Here is a 23811-nt window from a genome sequence, read left to right as displayed (position 1 = left end):
GATGCGTCACATCAGTGTTGGTGCCTCATCAGCTCTTAAGGACAGGCAGCCTATTGTCATGTGAGAGTACCTTTAAGACATGGATGTTTAAGCAATGTACCTTTAAGAAAATAGTGACGTCAGAGACTGGGTGGTGCGGAGATCAGGTCAGCCATTTTGCAGTTTAGTTTTGCAGTTTGGATGAAAAGAGCTGGGTTTGTGTCTCTTTTGCAGTGAGCTGGATCTCTGCCATGAAAGACTATCTCTTGATCATTTGGGTGATTTAAACTTAAAATAGTGAAGCCTTTAACCTGATGTGATTTTGTTTAAAGGTGTTAAGTCTCTTGGAAGTTTGAAGGAACATGTTAAGGAATTATTTACTGTCGCAATATTTTCTGAGTTATCTTTGAAGTAAGGGGTGTTAAGAGATCCAATGTTTATTTAAGATGTTAAGTTGAGTTCATGGAATAAACAGTGTTTTGTGTTTAAAAACCCACGTGTCCATAATTGTAATCCCACACCTAGGGAAAAGCCACGTGCTCGGAAAAGCAACAAATACATTAAAGGCTGAGGTTGGTTGAACTCCATGATACATTTTGGGGTTCTGAAAACGCCTCGCCCATAACAATTGGGGGATCGAGGGGGATAAAAGTCTATCTATTGGATTGGCTTTTGTGAACTTAAAGACAGTGATGGATTGTTGCTTTTCCGGTGTGGTATTTTAGTTTAAGTGGGGAAAGTGTTGTGAACAATGGCTCTTTCAGAGGCTCAGAAGTTTTTGGGGGTGGAGAATGTCACACGTAGTACTTTACAGACAGAAACCAAAAGCAGACTGTTAGATTTGGTAAGAACATTGCAGTTAACATTACCTGACAAAATGCGAAAAGATGAGGTAATTATGGCGGTGGTTAAGCATTTAAAGTTGCCTGAGGTAGAGTTTGACTCATTGGAAATGGCAAAAATTCAGTTGCAAATTAAACAAATGGAACATGAGAAAGAATTAAAGAGGCTTGCATACGGGAGTCAGAGAGAGGAAAAAGAAAGAGAAAGAGAGAGAGAGGAAAAAGAAAGAGAAAGAGAGAGAGAGGAAAAAGAAAGAAGAGAGAAGAAAGGAGCCCTAGCAGAACAAAAAGAAAAAGGGAGATACAGATCAGGGAAAAAGATAAAGAGAGGGAGTTTGAACTTCAGAAAATGGCCATGAAATATGACAATCAGTTAAAATTGGCAGATGTAAAGGGAAACGAACAGTTGGATGATAGTGATGAGGATAGTGAGAAAGAGCGTAATAGTCGAAGGCTTGGTGGGAATCTATTTTAAAATGTCCAAGCATTGCCAAGGTTTGACGAGAAGGAAGTGGAAGACTTTTTCATTTCATTTGAGAAGGTAGCTAAACAAACAAAATGGCCACAGGTCATGTGGGTGTTACTGATTCAAACAAAGCTGGTAGGTAGAGCTAGTGAAGTGTTTGCATCACGACCGGAGGAGGTATCTGGAACGTACGAGGAGGTGAAGAAATCCATCTTAAGTGCATATGAGCTAGTGCCTGAAGCTTACAGGCAAAGGTTTAGAAATTTAAGGAAAGAAGTTGGTCAAACATACATGGAGTTTGAAAGGCTCAAACAGAGTAATTTTGATAAGTGGATAAGGGCTTTGAAAATAGACCAAACGTATGAAGCTCTCAGAGAAATTATACTTTTGGAGGTGTTTAAAAAATTAAATTCCTGATGTAGTGAGAACACATGTGGAAGAACAGAGGGTTAAAACTGGGAGATAGCAGCGGAAATGGCAGATGATTATGAATTAGTTCATAAATCAAAGATTGGTTTCCGACATCAGTTTCAGCCGGTGAGGGACAGAAACTGGGACTCAAGTGGTAAAGGTAAAGGTGATCTGATGGGAGATAATAAGGAGAGTGTACCTTAGATTAAAAAATAAATCCAGGAGGGTGGAAAAGAAATGAAAAGTTTCAGATGTTTTCACTGTAATAAACTAGGCCATGTAAAGTCACAGTGTTGGTGGTTGAAGAAAAGCACTGGAAAGGCTGATGTGGTAAAACAGGATAAGACAGTGGGGTTTGTTAAAGTGGTAAAGGAAAGCCCAAGTGAAGCGAAGGAGGTGCAGAAGATTGTACAGCCTAATCAAGAGGTGATTGATAAGACAGTGCCAGATCTTTTTAAAGAATTTACTTGTGTGGGTAAAGTTTACTCATGTATCAGGAGGAGCAGGTAAAGCAGTCACAATTTTAAGAGATACGGGTGCTAGTCAATCTTTGATGGTAAGTTATGTAGTTTGGGAAGAATGTTGCCAGAAAAGGTGGTAATATGTGGAATTCAGGGTGAGAGGCGTAGTGTTCCATTATATAAGGTAAGGTTGGAAAGCCCAGTGAAGAGTGGTGAAGTGGTAGTAGGAGTAATAGAGAAACTATCTTGTCCAGGAATACAGTTTATCTTGGGTAATGATATAGCTGGATCGCAGGTGGGAGTGATACCTACTGTGGTTGATAAGCCATTGGAAAATCAGTCAACTGAAGTGTTAAAGGACGAATATCCTGGGATTTTTCCGGATTGTGTAGTAACAAGGTCGCAAAGTCACAGGTTAAGACAAGAAGATAAATCAAAGAGTGAAGATGAAGTTGAAGTGCAATTTATCAGAAACGATTTTTGATCAGATGGTTGAAAAAGAACAAGAACAGGTGGAGGATGAGGCAGATATCTTTAGTTCAGGAAAATTGGCGGAGTGACAACAAAAAGATATAGAAAAAAAACGGATGTATCAGAAAACATACACGGAAGAGGATTCTGAGTGTATATCAGAGTGTTATTAGCGTAAAAGTGATGTCTTGATGAGAAAATGGAGACCTTTACATATGCAGGCGAATGAAAAGTGGGCAGAAGTTCATCAAGTAGTATTGCCGGTAGGGTATAGAAAGGAGGTGTTGCAAGTTGCACATGAGGGACCAGTGGGAGGTCATTTGAGAATAAGGAAAACTCCAGCTAAAATCCAAAAACATTTTTATTGGCCTGGACTACATAAAGATGTAGTTAAATTTTGTCAATCATGTCACACATGTCAAGTGATAGGGAAACCTCAAGCAATTAATAAAACCAGCGCCCTTAATACCCATTCCAGCATTTGAGGAACCTTTTACAAGGGTCCTAATCAATTGTGTAGCACTGCTTCCTAAAACAAAAAGTGGGAATCAATATCTTTTGACTGTAATGGATGTGTCTACTAGGTTGCCAGAGGCCATTCCAGTATGTAATATTACAGCCAAAAGGATTGAGGAGGAGTTACTTAAATTCTTTATTAAATATGGACTTCCCACAGAAATTCAATCGGATCAAGGAACAAATTTTACTTCAATGTTATTCAAAAAAGTTATGGATAGCTTAGGAATAAAACAATTTAAATCAACTGCATACCATCCAGAATCGCAGGGAGTGTTAGAAAGGTGGCATCAGACATTAAAGACAATGTTGAGGGCGTATTGTCAAGATTATCCAGCGGATTGGGATAAAGGAATCCCATTCGTATTGTTTGCAATTAGGGATGCACCTAATGAGTCTACCCAATTTAGTCCCTTTGAACTACTTTTTGGTCATGAGGTAAGAGGACCACTTAAATTGATTAAGGAAAAATTGGTGGGTAATAAATCGGAAATAACACTATTGGATTACATGTCAAATTTTAGGGAACGATTAAATAGAGCAGGTGAATTGGCTAGGCAACATTTGAAAGTTGCACAAAATGTGATGAAACGGGTAGCGGACAAGAAATCCAAAGTTCGTAGTTTTGCCAGTGGGGATAAAGTTTTAGTGTTGTTACCAGTGATAGGTGAGCCTTTAAAAGCTAGGTTTTGTGGACCGTATCAGATTGAAAGGAAATTAAGTGAGGTGAATTATGTGGTAAAAACACCAGATAAAAGGAAGACTCACCGAGTGGGTCATGTAAATATGCTTAAAAGGTACTTTGAAAGGGAAGGAGAGAAAAAGGAGGTTTTAATGATTCTAACTCAAAGTGATGAACCAAATCCAGATGACTGTGAATTTGACATACCTCAAATTAAATTGGAAAATGAGGATGTTCTTAAAAATTGGATGAATTGTTAATTTACCTTCCAGAGGAAAAACGAACTGACCTGAAAGAGTTATTGATATCACATGGGCAAGTTTGTAGAGATAAATTGGGAAGTACTAAAATGGCTGTACATGATGTAGATGTGGGAAATGCTGTTCCTATCAAACAACATCCATATAGATTTAATCCTTTAAAATTGGCACAGGTTAACAGAGAGATTGAGAGGATGCTGAAGAATGGCATAATTGAAGTGGGTTGCAGGCAATGGAGCTCACCCATAGTGATGGTACCTAAACCAGATGGTACCCAACGGTTGTGCGTGGACTATAGAAAGGTGAATGGAGTTACAAGAACGGACTCTTATCCTGTCCCATCATTGAAGGATTGCATGGAGAAAGTGGGACAATCTGCTTTTATTTACAACTTCCAGACATAGAAAGAACATTTAAAACATCGTATGGAGTTCTTCGATGGACTTCAGGAGGCGGGTTTGGTGATGAACCTAGCCGAAAGTGAATTTGGAGACCGCCGAATCACGTTCCTTGCGGAGTTTCCATTATCCTCAAGACGAAGGGAAATAATGCGATTTCTTAGCATGAGCGGATTTGATCGAACAGCTGTGCAAGAGTTTTGTGGCGTAATTACTCCACTGATGGAATTGCTGAAGAAATGTAAAAAATTTCGGGGGACAGCGGACTTTCAACGGGCATTTGACTGCCTGAAAGCAGTGATCACCAATGCTTCTGTATTGGAGAATTGCAAGGGACTCTGTGGTCAGATTGAACTAAATTATCTGATTCTGAAGAGAAATGCCGAGGAGTAGAGGAATGGATGGATCGTGCAGAGACTTTGTTCAAAGAGACTGTCAATCGAGAAGGATTTTGGTTGGAGGAAGAAGAACAAAGAAAAATGGACTATATTATTATACCTGTTTGCATGTGGGTTTTTTTAAAAAACAAAAAGGTATATTTACTGCGTACATTTCTTAGTGGATGGTGCAAAAGTGAAAAATGAAACCATCTTGAAGTTGATGGTTTATTTTTTTTTCTTGGGGGGAGGTGTCATGTGAGAGTACCTTTAAGACATGGATGTTTAAGCAATGTACCTTTAAGAAAACAGTGATGTCAGAGAGTGGGTGGAGCTGAGGTCAGGTCAGCTATTTTGCAGTTTGGAGGAAAAGAGCTGGGTGTGTGTCTGTGTTTTGCAGTGAGCTGGATCTCTGCCATGAAAGACTATCTCTGGATCATTTGGGCGATTTATACTTAAAATAGTTAAGCCTTTAACCTGATGTGATTCTGTTTAAAGGTGTTAAGTCTCTTGGAAGTTTGAAGGAACATTTTAAGGAATTATTTATTGTTGCAATATTTTCTGAGTTATCTTTGAAGTAAGGGGTGTTAAGAGATCCAATGTTTATTTAAGATGTTAAGTTGAGTTCATGGAATAAGATGTTAAGTTGAGTTCATGAAATAAACAGTGTTTCTGTTTAAAACCCCATGTGTCCATAATTGTAATTCCCACACCTAGGGAAAAGCAACAAATACATTAAAGGGTGAGGTTGGTTGAACTCCATGATATATTTTGGGGTTCGGAAAACGCCTCGCCCATAACACTATACTATTGGTTTTCTGAATGTGAAGGAAGGATGTTTCTCCTGGTTGGGGAAAATGAGGAGGTCTAGAACCAGTGGATACAGTCTCAAAGTTAAGAGATAGGCCATTTAGGACTGAGATAGGGAGGAAATGTTTCACTCAAGTCTGGTAAATCTTTGGGATTCTCTACCCCATAGGACTGTGGAGGCTCAGTCATTGAGTGCATTCAAGACAGATATCGATAGATTTCTGGACAGCAAAGATATGGGAACAGTGTGTGAAAATTACATTATGGTAGAACATCCAATTAAATGGTGAACCAGGCTCGAGGGCTGAATGGCCTACTTCTGCTCCTATTTTCTATGTCCCTATGTACCGACCAATTGCCTGATTTACAATTTCCCTTGCAGCCTCTGTTTGTTAACAATGTGAGATTGAGAAGATAAAATCATAGGAAATTTTAGGCAATTGAACTTAGCTGAAGCTATTCTCAGCAAAGGTTTTACATACTAAACTTCCTAAGCCTTCTACCTTTTTGTTCAGCCCAAGCTCACCTTAAACAAGATCAGAAGAAAAAAAATGATAATTGAATGTTCAAGAAGCAAAACATGCCTCATTCTTTTGAAATCAGTTTATATCCCACAAGGGATTGATACTCAGTTGCCCAACAGGCAAAATCAGTTTTTGAAAAACCACTTTGCTGCTTCGTGAGGTGGATCATTTCAAGGTTGGATAATGCATGTTTTTTTTTCATTTTTGACACCCAATGTCAGGATCAAGAGCTCCCAGCTCTCTACAGCATGGGTTACTTGTGGAGAAGAACTTCACTATTACTGAAAAAGAGACATGCTATCAAAGCTTTGGGTTTTGCACTCATCGGGACAAATGCAAGAATGTCAAATTTCAAAGGGAGCAAAAATTTATACAATATGATAAATGGGTATGGATTTGTTGGCAAGTTGACTCTGATTAGTTGAGGCTTCATCATGAAGAAAGTCAGGGAGCATTGTCCCCCATTCAATGCCTGGACAGTTTCCTTTTGCCTGCAACAGACAGGTCTCTGCATATGAACATCTGTAGCTTCCAAGGAACCCAACTGATAGTGTAATTCTGAGCACACTTGGAATTGTTCAACAAGTTGTGCTCGATCGCAGGATCACATCTAATATTAGATTTATGTTCTACATTTTGGAAGCAGGGTCTGTTCTAGCACAGTCAGTACTCTGCCTACTGTAATCAGCTAAAAGAACATTCTGCTTGATGTGATCTGCCAGCCTTTGGGTCATACAGCCTAGATACCTGGCATCCCTTAGGATGAAAATTCATATTCCACATTGCTCATTTGTGTGGCCTTTCAGCATGACAGCAGCAATCTGTTAATGGAAAATTTCACTTGTGTTGCTACTGCAAAGTAGCAGCGTGATATGGCCAGCTTAACCAGTTGCTCAAATTGTTGAGATGTCTTACCCTTCTGGACTAATTTGAAGAAGACTGGGCACTTTTCAGGTCCAAAAGTGGCAGCTCTAGGCTTATTCAGGAGTATGCACGATGCACAGCAATGATCTGACTGGGGTAATCATTATCCTACAGGATGGCTTTGACATGCCCTATTTTGGCATCAAGTTTGCATTGAGAGCAAACAGCTCCGCCCTATTTACGAGACTGCCGATAAGGCAGTTTTGTAGTGCATGGAGCTGTAGGAATCCCAACACATATACTGACCAGTGAAGGTAGGCTTGCGGTAGACAACAGTACAGGCCCATTTGTGGATTTCTCAACTATCAGAGCAAGGAAACGGAGATTGTTAGTCGGCTCCATTTCAATGGTGAATTTGAGCACAGGATGGAGTACATTAAAGTGTGCAAGGAAGCTCTTACATGCAGCTGCAGGTATAAATATAGTAAATGTAATATCTACATATCAGAAATATGCAAGGGGTGGGAGGTTAGGGCTCATTCCATCGAAAGGACAATCCCATGGAATCCAAGGAAAATGTTAACAAGAGCTGGGTCACACCATTTATTTGAGCCGCTGAGCTGGGTCACACCATTTTTTTTGGAGCTGCTGAACTTAACTACCCAAGTTGCTAAGTTCTTAAATTCAATTAATACAGATTCAGAAAATGAAGACTGGTCTCCATTATCATTGTATTGTGATGCAGCGTAAATATCTGGCTTTCTTGAGCAGCAATTTGGTGAATAAAGCAATGTCAAATAAGCACGTAACATGGCATTACGGGGGTCGATTTAACTTACTTAGCTAGACAACTGGTGATGCAGAGAAAGGCAGCAACGTGGGTTCAATTCTCATATGGCAGAGGTTATTCATGAAGGCCCACCTTCTCAACCTTATCCCTCGCCTGAGGTGTGATGATCCTCAGGTTAAATCACCACCAGTCAGCTCTCCCCCTCAAAGGGGAAAGCAGCCTATGATCCTCTGGGACTATGGCGACTTTACCTTACTATCAACACGAAGAACAACTTGCTGGACTCAATCCCAATAACAAGCCTCTATTCAAATCTCAATACAACACTTTTGACAAGTACCAATTTTTCCATGAGCATGTAATGTTTGCATTAAATAGCTTAGTACAATAATGGGCCAGGGTTTAGAGAACATCAAAGTATATCATGGAGTTCACTTGACCCACAACTTTGAATAGACTTTGGTTATGGGGAGCACAAGGGCCCACTTTACAGGTGTGATGCAACAGAGAACTAAAAGTATTTTTAAACAAAAACAATGTTTATTCTATGAATCCAGTTAACATTTTATAAACCCACAGCAAACATCTTACCAACTACCAACACTGATAACCCCCCAAAAAGATACAGTACTCTATAGATAACCCTTAATAACTTTACAAACAACATCCATAAGTCAAAAACTCGTTTTAACAAAGACAGTAGGTTTGCATTCTTACAGAAACAGGTATTACTTTGAAATCATCAAGTGATCTGGAGACATTCTTTAGATTGCAGAGAGAGAGAGAGAGATCAATACACATCTACTTGCTTTGAATACAGCTCTCCAACTGAAAGCGAAACTAAACAGTGCCAAAAAGAGCTTTCAGCTCCACCCACACAATGACATCACTGCAGCCATTTGATAAAGCACACTTTTCTTAAAAGGGACATTCACTTAAAGGGACATTCACTTAAAGGGACATTCACTTGACAGTACCATAAACTACAATTTACCGAAAGCTGGCATAACACTGCACAAATATAGCTCACAAAGATCCCTTACAAAATTAAATTTTATAAATCGAATACAGGAGCAAAGACCTAACATAGTTTATAAAAGGCAATGAGTAGACCAGTTACAGGACTGCATGTAGAGCAAAGTGTTTAATTATAGAAATACCTTAAAGTATAAAGCGTATAGAGTACACAGTGTAGAATGATATCAAGGATGGGAAGCTGTGGTTTGAGGCGGGAACTACAGATACTAGGACTATTTCCACTGGAGCAGTGAAGGATAACAGATTTAAGCAGAACCTTTTAAAATGTCTAGTTGAGGGATCAGTGACAAGGGGCTGGCAATTTCTTTATGAAAAGAGCATAGAAAGCTTCACATGCAAGCTAAGGACAAGGCAGGAAAATGGAATTTGATTTGCACTGCCTTAGAAGAGATCTAGCACTGATATAATGGGGCCAGTGCGTGACAAATCTATGTCTCTATGATGGTCAAATGAGATTTCTCTTATCAATCTGAGCTAGTAACAAAAAGGGAATTCACACTGTAGAACCTGAAATCACTTCTCATCCACTTTGAATTATCATTTTGCTTTAAGGCTTTGAAACATAGTAACCTGATCCACTCACATGGCATGTATTTCCATGTCGAAAGGATTGTGTCTTTAGAGAACTTCTCAGCACTTTGCTACCAAAGCAGCAATACAGTTCAAATCTATATTTTAGGATCAGAAGTACTGAACAAATGCAGTGTTTTGCGGAAAGGTATGTTAAGAAAGAAAGTGACAACAGCGTGCATTGCAACTTACAAATATAATCTACAGTAACAGTATTTAATGCACAGAAACAGGACATTGGCCCAATCTCTTCTGCTGTTTAATGCTCCTCGAGTCTCTTCCAATACCACCTAATCTAATACTTTCTGAATAAGCTTCCATTCATTCCTCTCTCCTGCATGCACTAATTAGCTTCCCCTTAAAAAATGCGTACAAACTATTCATCTCAACTATCGATTGTGGTAGCAAGTTTCACACTATCACTTTCTGGGTAAAGAAGCTTCTCTTGGAATTATTTGGCGGATTTATTGATAGCTATCTGATATTGTCCCAGGTTTTGAACATCTACAGAATCATAGAATTATAGAATCTGCAGTGCAGAAGGAGGCCATTCGGCCCATTGAGTCTGCACCGGCCCTTGGAAAGAGCACCCTATTTAAGCTCACACCTACACCCTATCCCCGCAACCCAACAACCCCACTTAATCTTTTTGGACACTAAGGGCAATTTATCATGGCAAATCCACCTAACCTGCACATCTTTGGACTGGGGGAGGAAACCGGAGCACCCGGAGGAAACCCACGTAAACACGGGGAGAACGTGCAGACTCCGCGCAGAGTGACCCAAGCCGGGAATCGAACCTGGGATCCTGGAGCTGTGAAGGAACTGTGCTAACCACTGTGCTACCGTGCCGCCCAGAAGTGGAAGCATTGTCACCATCTCCAACCCTTAATCTCCTTCCTAATGTTAAAGATTATGGGCAGAATTTAAGTCTCAGGTGTGGGTTCAGCCCACCAGTTGGGAAATCTGCATCACTTCTGAGGGGGAGGTCCGATATGTGGGACTTCTGTGACTCAGGACGCAGGAGGCAATGCCTTACACTTTTATTATGGAGCCACCCAGGTTTTCCACTTGAGCGGTTTTAAATCCAACCACTCTTATTGGTTCAGCCCCTCAGTCTTCTCTTTTCTGGAGAAAAAGAATGCTAGTTTGGTCAGTCCATTCTAGTGGTTAGAACTTTCAACATTGGCTAATGGAGCGATCATATTCTGGTAGAATGGAGCTGCACTTGAGAAGACTTTGTTTATCATTGCTTAAAACAGAAAGATTTACCTGCCATTAAAACAAAACAAACAACTGCTCAACAATGGCTGCACAATATTATTTCATGCCATGATGGCTATGTGACAGACTGAAATGGATGTCAAGTGTACTTTGAGCTGGATTAAAGGTCAGATTAAGCGAACACTGAAGACATTGATAGGTGGCAGCAATATTAAAACTGATCAGGTCAAACTAATGACAAACCTTTTTCAAGATCTAATTTTAGTTTAAGTCAGGAAAATATTAATCAATATGCTGAGAGTCAGAACTAGCTGTCAAGCAAACGAAGATATAGATTCAAATATGTATAAAAGCAAATTACTGCGGATGCTGGAATCTGAAACGAAAGAGAAAATGCTGGAAAATCTTTGACAAAGAGTCATCGGACTCGCAACGTTAGCTCTTTTCTCTCCCTACAGATGCTGCCAGACTTGCTGAGATTTTCAAGCATTTTCTCTTGATTCAAATATGTATTGTCACCACCCAAGTTGTAACCTTGTGGGGCAGGTTTTGCACTTTACAGAAGCCAGCTGATTTTTATTCGACCAATTTTCAATGGACTGAAGACAAGTGTTGGAAAGTGCATGGGATTAAAATCTATGCTCCAATCCATGAGGAGACAGTTTGATGTACCTTCAGGCTAAGGAAGTCATAACCAGTTACCACAAAAACTGTATAGCTGTCATCTGGGAAGGAGGTAACAAGGTCTGAAATTTAATCCAAATACAGCATATCTCTTAAAACCATTAAGTTAAGGAAAGAAATTGAGAATGTTTGATTAGTGCAAATTGACTGCAGAAGTGTTAAATGTTTGAGACCCATTGGTTCAACCGATAACAGGTTCTTGGGGAGAGTCTGGATTTATTCCTGCAGCCATCAGTTCCAGGATTTGCATAGTCTTCTGTTGAAATTCTGCATTCTACTGCCAGGGTACAGCGCACTGGAGGGTCCTCAACCGATCCAATGGCAATGAGACTAAACAAATGTTGTCAAGATCAAGACCAACTAACTTGACATACATTGAGCAGCAAATGGAAAATTATTTTAAAGAGACAGCAGTCTTGAAAAGCTGATAAGCTGAAGCTACCAGAAGGGTATTTTCTTTTTAGCAGTCATTTATGCTCAGGGCACTTCTAGTTTTCATGAACCAGCCCCTTAAACTTTTTAGTTTATAACACTAATTTGTCAAGGACTAAATCTTTCAGGTTCATATACATGCAAATTCATTCATGCAGCTTATGACTTCACCAAAACGTCCACATTGCACTGTAATATTCCCCACTGCTAAGGAGGCATTTTACAATGCATCATCATTGCTGTTGATTTGTCACACAGTAAAACTACCCAAATTGTCATCCAATAGCTTTACTTAGCACACCAAGCAAGCTAGCTGTTGGCAATGAAGAATAAGCTGCGACAGAACGCACAAGAAACATGCAGGGTCCACAACCATGCAAGGTGAAAGATATTTTCTTCAAGGTGCAAACTCTTACCTCAGATTTTTCCATTTTGTTCTGAGCATCAATCTGAGTTACTATTTCATTCATATTGGTCTCTAAAACCATTCCTCCCATTACCATTTCTGCCAAAATATTGTGAACCTTAAAAAAAAAAATCAAAATTAAAATCACAAGAAGCACAGGCTATACAAAAGATGTTAATATACCATTTTATGACCCCATCTGCCGGCAGGATCTTCTGGTCCCGCCAAAGTCAATGGATCTTTGGCTTGCTCACCGTATCCACCATGGCGGGACCCGTATCCACTGTGGCGGGACCAAAGAATCTGGCCGTATACATTTAATATAGATTCAGGAAACAATTTGTCATCATAATACCTCAGGTCAATAAAATAATAGCAGGCACACTCATAATAAAACACACATTTAGTAGACTTTTATAAAAGTAAGTTTTATATTTAAACATCTAAGGTCCGATGTTTGGACTCAACCAAGGAAGGGCAATCCTATTTTCAGAACAGACAGCTGGGCGAGACAGATATGTCCCAATATTAAACATAAAAAATATCTTGGCATTGCCTTCGCTACAACTCTTATTGACTTCTGCCAGCTTTCCAAGCAACTAGGGTCTTTGGAAAACACAATAGGCGTGACTGGGTACAAACAAAGAACATTTTAAGTTTTTGAACGTTCTAGGGTGTGATCTACTGGCTGCATTGAACCCCCATTGGGGCGAACAGGGACATTACATGGTCGGTAGATGCCGGGAGAGGCCTCTTCCATGATCTACATGAGTCGCCATTCCTCACGAGATCTAACGGAATCTCGCCCGTTGTGGGCAGGTTCAGTACTTGACAAGACTGCATATGAGTGAGTAGCAAGTCTCACTCTAACATGCAGCTCGCCCGATCTACCGGAGGCATTGGAATCCAACTCTTTCACCTTGGAGATCTTAGGCGAGTGCGTTCAGTACTGTTCCTCACAAAAAGGGACCAAAAAGGGAATGGCACTTTGGGGGAGGGAGGTGAAAAATCTGCAAGGGGATCGGAGGCCCCTGGGTGGTTAGCCTCTGGGCAGGGTGGCACCCTGACACTACTTGTACCACCTGTACACTGTCAGGGTGCCCAGCTGGCAGTGCCAGGGTGGCACTGTGCCCACATCAGGATCAGGCCTGGGGGTGCCCTGAGTGACGTAAGGCGATCTGGGGGTGGGGGGGGGGGGGGGGGGGGGGAGAAATGCAGGTTCCTTTCCCCCCCCCCACAACTCTTATGGATGAGTTCGGGCTTTAGGGGGGCCTAGGGGTAGAGAGATTGGGGTGTCATTTAAAAATGGCGTCGCAAACTCCCCCTGAACTGAGGAGTTCTGGCGAGCTAAGCTCCTCCGTGCAGGAAACGAGACTGAGAATGGCCTTGGCGGGGTGTTCCCCTCTGTAGACCCGGATTGAAACAGAGTCCCGTTCGATAGCGTGGTCTTCCTCGGCATTGCAAGCACCGCGCAACACCCTGTTAAACGCGCACAACACTGGATTCTGTTGTAATTTGGGTAGATCATGCCCCTAATTTCTAGGAACCACATGCGGCATTTCAAACTTGCAGACACGTTCCTATAACATGTACCAAATGGAGGGCATGGAGATTCATGATAACACTTCCTATATGAAAGGAAGACGGCCTAGATTATTTTAGGACACTAACGAACACAGGAATACTAAGCATCAGTTCTGGCAAAAAGGTAATTGACCTGAAATGTTATAGCCCATGTTTCTCTGTCCATAGAGAACTGTTTGGTTTTCAAGCATTTTCTGTATTCACTAGCCAAAACGGAGCATGGTTCATCTCATCAAGATGAGCAAGTGGGCAAACTTTTCCTCCTTCAGGCTGGGTGAGACAGTAGCAGAAGCGTGCCTCCGGTTGCACCAGCGTGTAATAAGTGGGGTGAAGAGACGAAAGACACAACACACGGCACAAGATGCCATAAAGTGTATAAACGGATATTAATGGATTAAGGGAGGTAAATGGTGGGTGCGTGAAGTTGGACTGGGTGGGAGACCCGTAGGGGTGGGTGGATGTGAACTGTGGGAGTCACCAGAGCCAGGGGGTATGGGTAGGGGGGGTGGAAGAGTCAAAAGAGGGATGAAACGGGAGACCCAGTGGGGCTGTGTTGGAATACGGGTGGATAGGAAAGAAGCATCCCGAGTGGATAGAGTCAGAACGTGCAGGAGTGAGGGAAGACCTGGGGGTGGGCGCTTTCAGACGGGGGAGGGTGGACACCTCGGGTCGGTCTCGCAACAGGTGTGGGTAGACAAGAATCAGAATGGGGTGAGACATGGGAGTGCAGAGTCAAAGCGTGTGTGTGTGTGAGTGGAGGGGGGGGGGGGGGAGGAATCCCAGACGGGCAAGAATCAGAACAGAGAGGGTAGGAGTCAGGCAGGGGGTTGCTTGATAAAGAGTAGACGTTTGATTTTCTTCTAATTCTTTTAAAGTAACTATCAGGGTAAGACTGGTAGAACCATTTGCGATTTAAATGGCTTTGTCGGACGGTTCTCAACCCAGGACAATTTCCTCCGAGTGCTCCGGTTTCCTCCCGCAAGTCCTGAAAGACGCGCTTGTTAGGTGAATTGGACATTCTGAATTCTCCCCGTGTACTCGAACAGGCACCGACCGGAATGTGGTGACTGGGGGATTTTCACAGTAACTTCATTGCAGTGTTAATGTAAGCCTACTTGTGACACAAATAAAGATTATTATTGCCCAGAGGAAGTTAGAACTTTTGTCAATTGTCCAGTAAACACTTATGTGGGTACCCCTTAAATGCAACACTGGGGAACACAGAAGTTATGGGCCGATAGTAAACACAATTTGTATTGAAAATACCTTATTTAGAATTTCCAAAATACATCAAAAATATAAGAAGAATTTTGATTTAGCAAAAGTGTATTGAATCAAATTAAGTTCCAAAGTCCGGGCTGAGAGTGGCTAAAGCAAAAAATCGGAAAATAGTGTGACATGATTCATATAATTATAGCACTTTTTATCTGTATTGAATGTTGTCATGTGAGAGTACCTTTAAGAAATGGGTGTTTATAAATGGGTGTATATAAATACCTGTAGTGAGAGTACATTTAAGAAATGGGTGTTTACTACTGCAGTGATGTCAGAGAGTGGGTGGAGCTGGGCTGTCTGTCAGCTTTTTACTTTTGTTTTAGGCTGTTTGCAGCAGGGTGTGTTTTAGTTTCGTTTTCAGAGCTGGATTACTGCAGTCACAGCCAGAAGGGGTATTAGTCTCTCTCTCGGTAATCTAAAAACTGTAAATCGATCCTTTGGTGATTTAAAACTAATAACTGCTCTCAGGAGTGACTTTAACCTGATGTGCTTTTGTTTAAAGGTTTTTTTTAAAAGTCTTATGGATGTTAAAAGGACATCTTAAGGATTACTTAGTGTTGTATTCTTTGGGGGTTATATTTGAATTGATGGTTGCTAAGATGTTCACTGAAGGTTAATTTGAGTTCATAGAATAAACATTGTTTTGCTGTAAAAAATACTTTTCCATTTCTGCTGTACCACACATGTAGGGTGGGCCGTGTGCTCCTCATACCACAATCTATTAAAAGTTATGGGTCAGGTGAACTCCGTGATACACTTTTAGGTTCTCTAAACCCTGGCCCATAACAATGTACATGCTTCTAGGCCACTTCAAATGGGTGAAATCCTTCAAGACTATGAACCAATGCACTTGTATCAAGTCGCCAAGGTGACCTCAGCATCCAATATAGTTACTGCATGTAAGACAGGATGAAGTCCATACCAACAACAAAACATATGCAAAGCAAATCAAAAGGACTATAAGTAGTGCCTCGCAAAATATTTTCAAATATGACCCCATTTTTATTCACACCACCTTCTCAAAGGCAATTAGTGTTGGGCAACAACGCCAACCCTGCCAGTGATGCCCACATTACATGAACAAATATATAAGTACATAATACTTTTAGAAATTAACATTCTCCCATACCCCAGCAACATTGTGATAAAGCAATTATGGGAGGTGATGGTGCAGTGGTATGTCACTGAACTAGTATGCCAGAGGGCAAGGTTAAAGCTCTCGTAAATGGGTTCAAATCCCACCAGCTGATGGAATTCAAATTCAATTAATTTATAAATCTGGCATTTAAAAAACAAATTCCAGTAATGATGACCGTGACAACTATCACTTATTGTTATAAAAATCCATCTGGTTCATTAATGCCCTTCATGAAAGGAAATCTACCATCTTTATCAGTACTGGCCTGCACGTGACTCCAGACTCACAAAAATGAGGTTGACTCTGAACTGCACTTTGAAATGGTCTAGCAAGCCACTCAGTTCAAGGGCAATTATAGATGGGCAACAAATGCTAGCCTTGCCAGTGACTTGCGCATGCCATGAAAAAATAAAGAAAAACATGCATTGTAACATTCAACATATAATTATTAAAGTTCATATATTATATATAAACATATTGTCATGCCCAGTGAAGATATTATCAAATTTTACAGTTATATTTACAAAAGTGAACATAAAAGCTGTTAAGGTGACTGCAGCACAATGTGCCTTTCAGCATTTGAACGGAGGACAGAAGAGCCTGCAGTTAATACCCAATGAAACATGGACCTTAATAAAGGAATCTCTCAACCACTTATGAGATTCACACATCATACTGTTTAAAGAATGGACCAAAACGTACAAACAATGGGATTTGAGAACCTGAGAACGAACTTCCTGGTAATTCAACTTTAAGAAGCCTCGTAGTTTATTGAGAATGCTCAGCTTTTCAAGATTTTTATTCCAGCCAACTAAGAACCTACATGCCTGCTACAAAACAGACTGAATTAATCCCAACTTGTAACTATTTATTTCAATCACATCAAATCTTTGTCTGAGTGATGTGTTTTTAAACCTCTGGGGCAAGTTTGGAATAAGAAATAACCTTTACTTCTAAACTCACAAAAGAGCCTCCTGCTCTTATTAATTATTATTACTCCAACGGAAAAATACACTCAACTCGTATAGAAAATGCTTTGATAACAGACAAATGTGGAAACACACAAATTTTGTCCATGAAAATTCAACATTGAATAAATATGAAAATGCATTTTTAAAAAAATATTTAGTGTGTTAGCGAGCGGGAACTGCTATGAGCTTCCCAAGGCTTCAGACCGACGAGGTCGTCACCGCCATACCTGTTAATTGATCCACTTAACGAGGCCATCGGGCTTCACGTTAATGATGGTCGCCAGACCGTGCTCACCAGCCCCCTGCTAACAAGGGAGAGCAGCACTTACACTGCTCCTGCAGAGCTAACCCCACGCAGCTCGCAGCCATGCCACCTGGAGACCAGCCCCAGAATTTGGGAATTCTGGCCTGGGCAGATTGTTGGACACAGTAGAGGCCAGATGGGACGTGTCATCCACCGCCCAAGAGTCTGAGAGGGTCAGCCACAGGGCTGCCAGAGCCGCCTGGGAGGAAGTGGCAATGGCTGCTAGCTCAGGGAATATCACTCGGAAGACCGGCACCCAGTGTCGTAAGAAGATCACCGACCTCCACCAGGCCCCCCGAGGATGCACCGGCACTGCCCCCACCCAGCACCTTTCCGTGCCCCAGCCTACCCATGTGCAGCAGTACCGCCCACACCGCCCCAGCCCCATAACCCCATCCACCCAAACCCCTCCTCTCCCTACCCCCTCATACGGCCATCTCTCACGGACCCCCCCCCACAATGAATGCATGCGGCTCATGATGCTCCCTCTGTATCCCCGCTGGAGAGGTTGGCCCACAATAAATGGGTATTATGGGCCAGGGTTTAGAGAACCCCAAAGTGTATCATGGGATTCACCTAACCCACGACTTTTAATAGAGCACATGGCCCACTCTATAGGTGTGGTGCAGCAGAAATTTAAAAGTAATTTTTAAAGCAAAACAATGTTTATTCTATGAACTCAGTTAACCTTTTTAAAACATACAGTGAACATCTTAGCAACCATGAATTCAAATACACCCCCCAAAGAATACAACACTAAGTAATCTTTGAACTTTCCTTTTAGCATCCATGAGACAGAAGCACATCAGGTTTAAATTCTCTACTGAGAGCAGTTATCACTCTGAATTCACCAAATGATCTAGAGATAGTCTTTAGGTTGCAGAGATCAAAAATACACCTTCTTTGGCTAGCTGCAGCTCCAACACTAAAACAAACTAAAAAAACAGACACACCCAAGCTTTTCCTCAAAGCGAAACTAAAAAGCAGAGCCAAAGCTCAGCTCCACCCACACTGACATCACTGCAGCCATTTGAGCAGACAAACATTTCTTAAAGTGACATTCCCGTGACACCTCCCCCCAAGAAAAAAAAAACTATCAACTTCAAGATGGTTTCATTTTTCACATTTTCACTATTCTTTAAGAAACAGTAAATATACTTTTTCGTTTAAAAAAAAAACACGCGCAAACAGGCATAATAACATAGTCCATTTTGGTTCTTCTTCCTGTAACTCGTCATCACATTCTTGACAAAGCATCGGCTATCACGTTTACTCGTCCTGCCACATGTATTATTTTAAAATGAAATGGCTGGAACAATAAACTTCATCGAAACAGTCTGGCATTGCTATTCCGGAATCACACCAAAAACGTCAGTGGATTATGATCAGTAAAGATAATTGTGTCAGACGGATTGCTGGCCACATAAATTTGAAAATGTTGCAAAGCCAGCACCAAGCTCAAAGTCTCCTTCTCAATCGTGGAATACTTCTTCAAGTGAGAATTCAATTTTTTTGAAAAATAACCAATAGGCCCTTCTAGCCCTTCGTTGTCATCTTGTAGAAGCACCGCACCTACGCCCACATCACTCGCATCAACAGCCACTTTGAACGGTTTCATATAATTTGGGATGGCTAACACAGGAGCAGTGGTTAACACAGCCTTCAGGCCATCGAATGCCTGTTGACACTCTGCTGTCCACTGGAATTTGTTACTCTTCTTCATCAAGTCCATCAGTGGAGCGACCACACTACTAAAATGCGCTACAAATTTCCGGTAAAATCCACTCATACCCAGAAATCGCATTATTTCCTGTCGTGTCGAGGGTATTGGAAACTCCCCAATAACTTTTGTTTTCACAACCCGTGGGATCATTCGACCCTGTCCGATTGTATGGCCAAGGAAAGTGACTTGGGCTTTTCCAAATTCACTTTTGGCTAGGTTTATCACCAAACCCGCCTCCTGAAGTCGATCGAATAACTCCAACAGATGTTTTAAATGTTCTTCCCATGTCCGTCTGAAAATTACCAGATCGCCGGTGTGTACCGTACAATTGGGTAATCCTGAAACGACTTTGTCAGTTAACCATTGAAGTGTGGCTGGAGCGTTTTCATGCCAAATGGCATAACTTTGAATTGGTATATACTATCTGGAATCACAAAAGCCGAGATCTCCTTCGCCCTTTCGGATAAAGGTACCTGCCAGTAACCTTTGAGTAAATCCAATTTGGAAATACAAGCTGATTGTCCTACTTTCTCAATGCAATCCTCCAAACGTGGGATAGGGTGTGTCCCTTCTTGTAACTGCATTAACCTTTCTATAGTCCACACACAACCTTTGGATACCGTCCAGTTTTGGTACCATCACTGTGGGTGAACTCCATTGGCTGCAACCCACTTCAATTATGCCATTTTTAAGCATACTTTCAATCTCTTTATTAACCTGTGCCAATTTTAAAAGGTTAAGTCAATATGGGTGTTGTTTAATTGGAACAGCATTTCCCACATGTACATCATGCATAGCCATTTTAGTGCTTCCCAACTTATCTCCACAAACTTGCCCATGTGATATCAATAACTCTTTCAGGTCAATCCGTTTTTTCTCCAGAAGGTAACTCAACAATTTATCCCAATTTTTAAGAACATTCACGTTTTCCAATTTAATTTGAGGTATGTCAAATTCACAGTCATCTGGATTTGGTTCGTCACTTTGAGTTAGAATCATTAAACCCTCCTCCTTTTTCTCTCCTTCCCTTTTCAAAGTATCTTTTAAGCAAATTCACATGACACACTCGGTGAGTTTTCCTTCTATCTGGCGTTTTTACCACAATTTCCTTTCAATCTGATAAGGTCCACAAAACCTTGCTTTTAAAGGTTCACCTACCACTGGTAACAATACTAAATCTTTATCTCCACAGGCAAACTACGAACTTTGGATTTCTTGTGAGCTACCCGTTTCATCACATGTTGTGCAACTTTTAAATGTTGTCTAGCCAAATCCCCTGCTCGATTTAATCGTTCCCTAAAATTTGACACGTAATCCAATAATGTAAGTTCTCATTTCCCACTCACCAATTTTTCCTTAATCAATTTAAGTGGTCCTCTTACCTCATGACCAAAAATTAGTTCAAAAGGACTGAATTTGGTTGACTCATTAGGTGCATCCCTAATTGCAAACAGTACAAATGGAATTCCTTTATCCCAATCCTCTGGATTATTCACATTGTCTTTAATGTCTGATGCCACCTTTCTAACGCTCGCTGCGATTCTGGATGGTACGCAGTTGATTTAAATTGTTTTATTCCTCAGTTATCCATGACTTCTTTTAATAACCTTGAGGTAAAATATGATCCTTGATCCAACTGTATTTCTGTGGGTAGTCCATATCTTGTAAAGAATTTACTAACCCTTCCACAATCTTTTTAGCTGTAATATTACGTACTGCAATGGCCTCTGGAAACCGAGTAGACACATCCATTATCGTCAAAAGATATTGATTCCCACTTTTCATTTTAGGAAGCGGTCCTACGCAATCAATTAGGACCCTTGTAAAAGGCTCCTCAAATGCTGGAATGGGTATTAAGGGTGCTGGTTTTATCACTGTTCAAGGTTCCCGAATCACTTGACACACATGACATGATCGACAAAATTTAACTACATCTTTATGTAGTCCAGGCCAATAAAAATGTTTTTGTATTTTAGCTTGAGTTTTCCTTACTCCCAAATGACCTCCCACTGGTCCCTCATGTGCAACTTGCAACACCTCCTTTCTATACCCTACCGGCAATACCACTTGATGAACTTCTGCCTAAATTTTCTCATCAAGACATCACTTTCACGGTAATAACACTCTGGTATTCACTCAGATTCCTCTTCCGGGTATGCTTTCTGATACATCCAGTTTATTTCTACATCTTTCTGTTATAACTCCGCCAGTTTTCCTGAACTAAAAATATCTGCCTCATCCTCCACTTGTCCTTGTTCTTTTTCAACCATCTGATCAAAATCGTTTCTGATAATTGTACTTCAACTTCATCTTCCCTCTCTGATTTCTCCTCTTGTCTTAACCTCTGATTTTGCGACCTTGTTACTACACAATCCAGAAAAATCCCAGGATATTCGCCCTTCAAAACTTCAGTTGTCTGATTTTCCAATGGCTTATCAACCACAGTAGGCTTCACTCCCACCTGCGATCCAGCTATATCATTACCCAAGATAAACTGTATTCCTGGACAAGATAGTTTCTCTATTACTCCTACTACCACTTCACCACTCTTCACTGGACTTTCCAACCTTACCTTATACAATGGAACACTACGCCTCTCACCCTGAATTCCACATATTACCACCTTTTCTGGCAACATTCTTCCCAAACTACATAACTCCTCGTCTCTTACCATCAAAGATTGACTAGTACCCGTATCTCTTAAAATTGTGACTGCTTTACCTGCTCCTCCTGATACATGTGTAAACTTTACCCACACAAGTACATTCTTTAAAAAGATCTGGCACTGTCTTATCAATCACCTCTTGATTAGGCTGTACAATCTTTTGCACCTCCTTCGCTTCACTTGGGCTTTCCTTTACCACTTTAACAAACCCTACTGTCTTATCCTGTTTTACCATATCAGCCTTCCCAGTGCTTTTCTTCCACCACCAACACTGTGACTTTATATGGCCTAGTTTATTACAGTGAAAACATTTTAAACATTTCATGTCTCTTCCACCCTCCTGGATTTCCTTTTCTCATGTCCCCAGTTTCTATCCTTCAGGCTGAAACTGTTGTCGTAAACCAAACATTGATTTATGAACTAATTCATAATCATCTGTGGTTTCTGCTGCTAATCTCGCAGTTTTAACCCTCTGATCTTCCACATGAGTTCTCACTACATCAGGAATTGAATTTTTAAACTCCTCCAAAATGAGAGCTTCATACGTTTGGTCTATTTTCAAAGACCTTATCCACCTATCAAAATTACTCTGTTTGATCCTTTCAAACTCCATGTATGTTTGACCAGGTTCTTTCCTGAAATTTCGAAAGCTTTGTCTGTAGGCTTCATGCACTAGTTCATATGCACCCAAGATGGATTTTTTCACCTCCTCATTCGTCTCAGATACCTCCTCTGAGAGTGATGCAAACACTTCACTAGCTCTACCTACCAACTTTGTTTGAATCAGTAATACCCACATCTCCTGTGGCCATTTCATTTGTTTAGCTACCTGTTCAAATGAAATGAAAAAGGCTTCTACCTCCTTCTCATCAAACCTTGGCAATGCATGGACATACTTAAATAGATCCCCACCAAGCCTTTGACTATGAAGCTCTTTCGCTTAATCCTCATCACTATCCTCCAACTGTACGGTTTTCTTCACATCCGCCAATCTTAACTGTCATGTTTCATGGCCATTTTCCGAAGTTCAAAATCTCTCTCTTTCCCTGTCCTCCCTCTCTCTTTCTTATTCCTCTCTCTCTCTTTCTTTTTCCCTAATCTGTATTTCCCTTTCTCTTTCTTTTTGTTCTGCTCGGGCCATTCTTTCCTTTCTTCTCCCTCCTTTTCTTTTTCCTCTCTATCTCTTTCTCTCGCTTTTTCCTCTCTAAATCTTTTTCTCTCTTTGTCTTTTTCTTCTCTTATCTTTTTCTCTCTCTTTTTCTCTCATTTCATATTCAAGCTGCTTTAATTCTTTTTCATGTTTAAGTTGCTTGATTTGTAACTGAAATTGTTGCCATTTCTAATGTGTCAGACTGCATCTCAGGCAATTTTAAATGCTCAGCTACCTTGGCAGGTAATGTTAAATGCAATGTATTTGCCAAATCTAACAGTCTGTTTTTAGTCACTGTCCGTAAGGTACTGCATGTGACCATCTCCACCCCAAAAACATCTCAGCCTCTGAAAGAGCCATTATCCACACACACTCCCTACTTAAACTAAAATACCACACCTGAAAAGCTACCACAATATGCTCACCCCTCACCTTCTTTAAGTTCGCAAAGCCAACCCAATATATAGACTTTTATCCCCCTCGAGCCCCCACTTTGTTATGGGCCAGGGTTTAGAGAACCCCAAAGTGTATCATGGAGTTCACTTAACCCACGACTTTTACTAGATTTGGTATGGGGAGCACACGGCCCACTCTACAGGTGTGTGCAGCAGAGATTTTAAAGTAATTTTTAATGCAAAACAATGTTTATTCTATGAACTCAGTTAACTTTTTTAAAACATAGTGAACATCTTAGCAACCATCAATTCAAATACACCCTCCAAAGAATACAACACTAAGTAATCGTTAAACTTTCCTTTTAACATCCATAAGACATTTTACAGAAGCACATCAGTTT

The 23811-nt window shown here is 40.9% G+C and overlaps 1 protein-coding gene across 4 annotated transcripts in view; it reads right to left on the bottom strand.

Moving 5' to 3' along the window:
• The window catches only part of LOC140429465 (AP-3 complex subunit sigma-1), a 109947-nt gene that overhangs the window by 12179 nt on the left and 73957 nt on the right, over positions 1 to 23811 (bottom strand). For all 4 annotated transcript variants that reach the window (XM_072516493.1, XM_072516491.1, XM_072516492.1 and 1 more), the window contains one exon: positions 12216 to 12323. In XM_072516493.1, coding sequence (XP_072372594.1) covers positions 12216 to 12323 — 108 coding nt within the window. The remainder of the gene's footprint in view (positions 1 to 12215; positions 12324 to 23811) is intronic.

This window comes from Scyliorhinus torazame, chromosome 9 (genome assembly GCF_047496885.1).
Source record: "Scyliorhinus torazame isolate Kashiwa2021f chromosome 9, sScyTor2.1, whole genome shotgun sequence".
Classification (NCBI taxonomy): Eukaryota; Metazoa; Chordata; class Chondrichthyes; order Carcharhiniformes; family Scyliorhinidae; genus Scyliorhinus; species Scyliorhinus torazame.
This window is presented reverse-complemented; position numbering and strand designations above follow the sequence as displayed.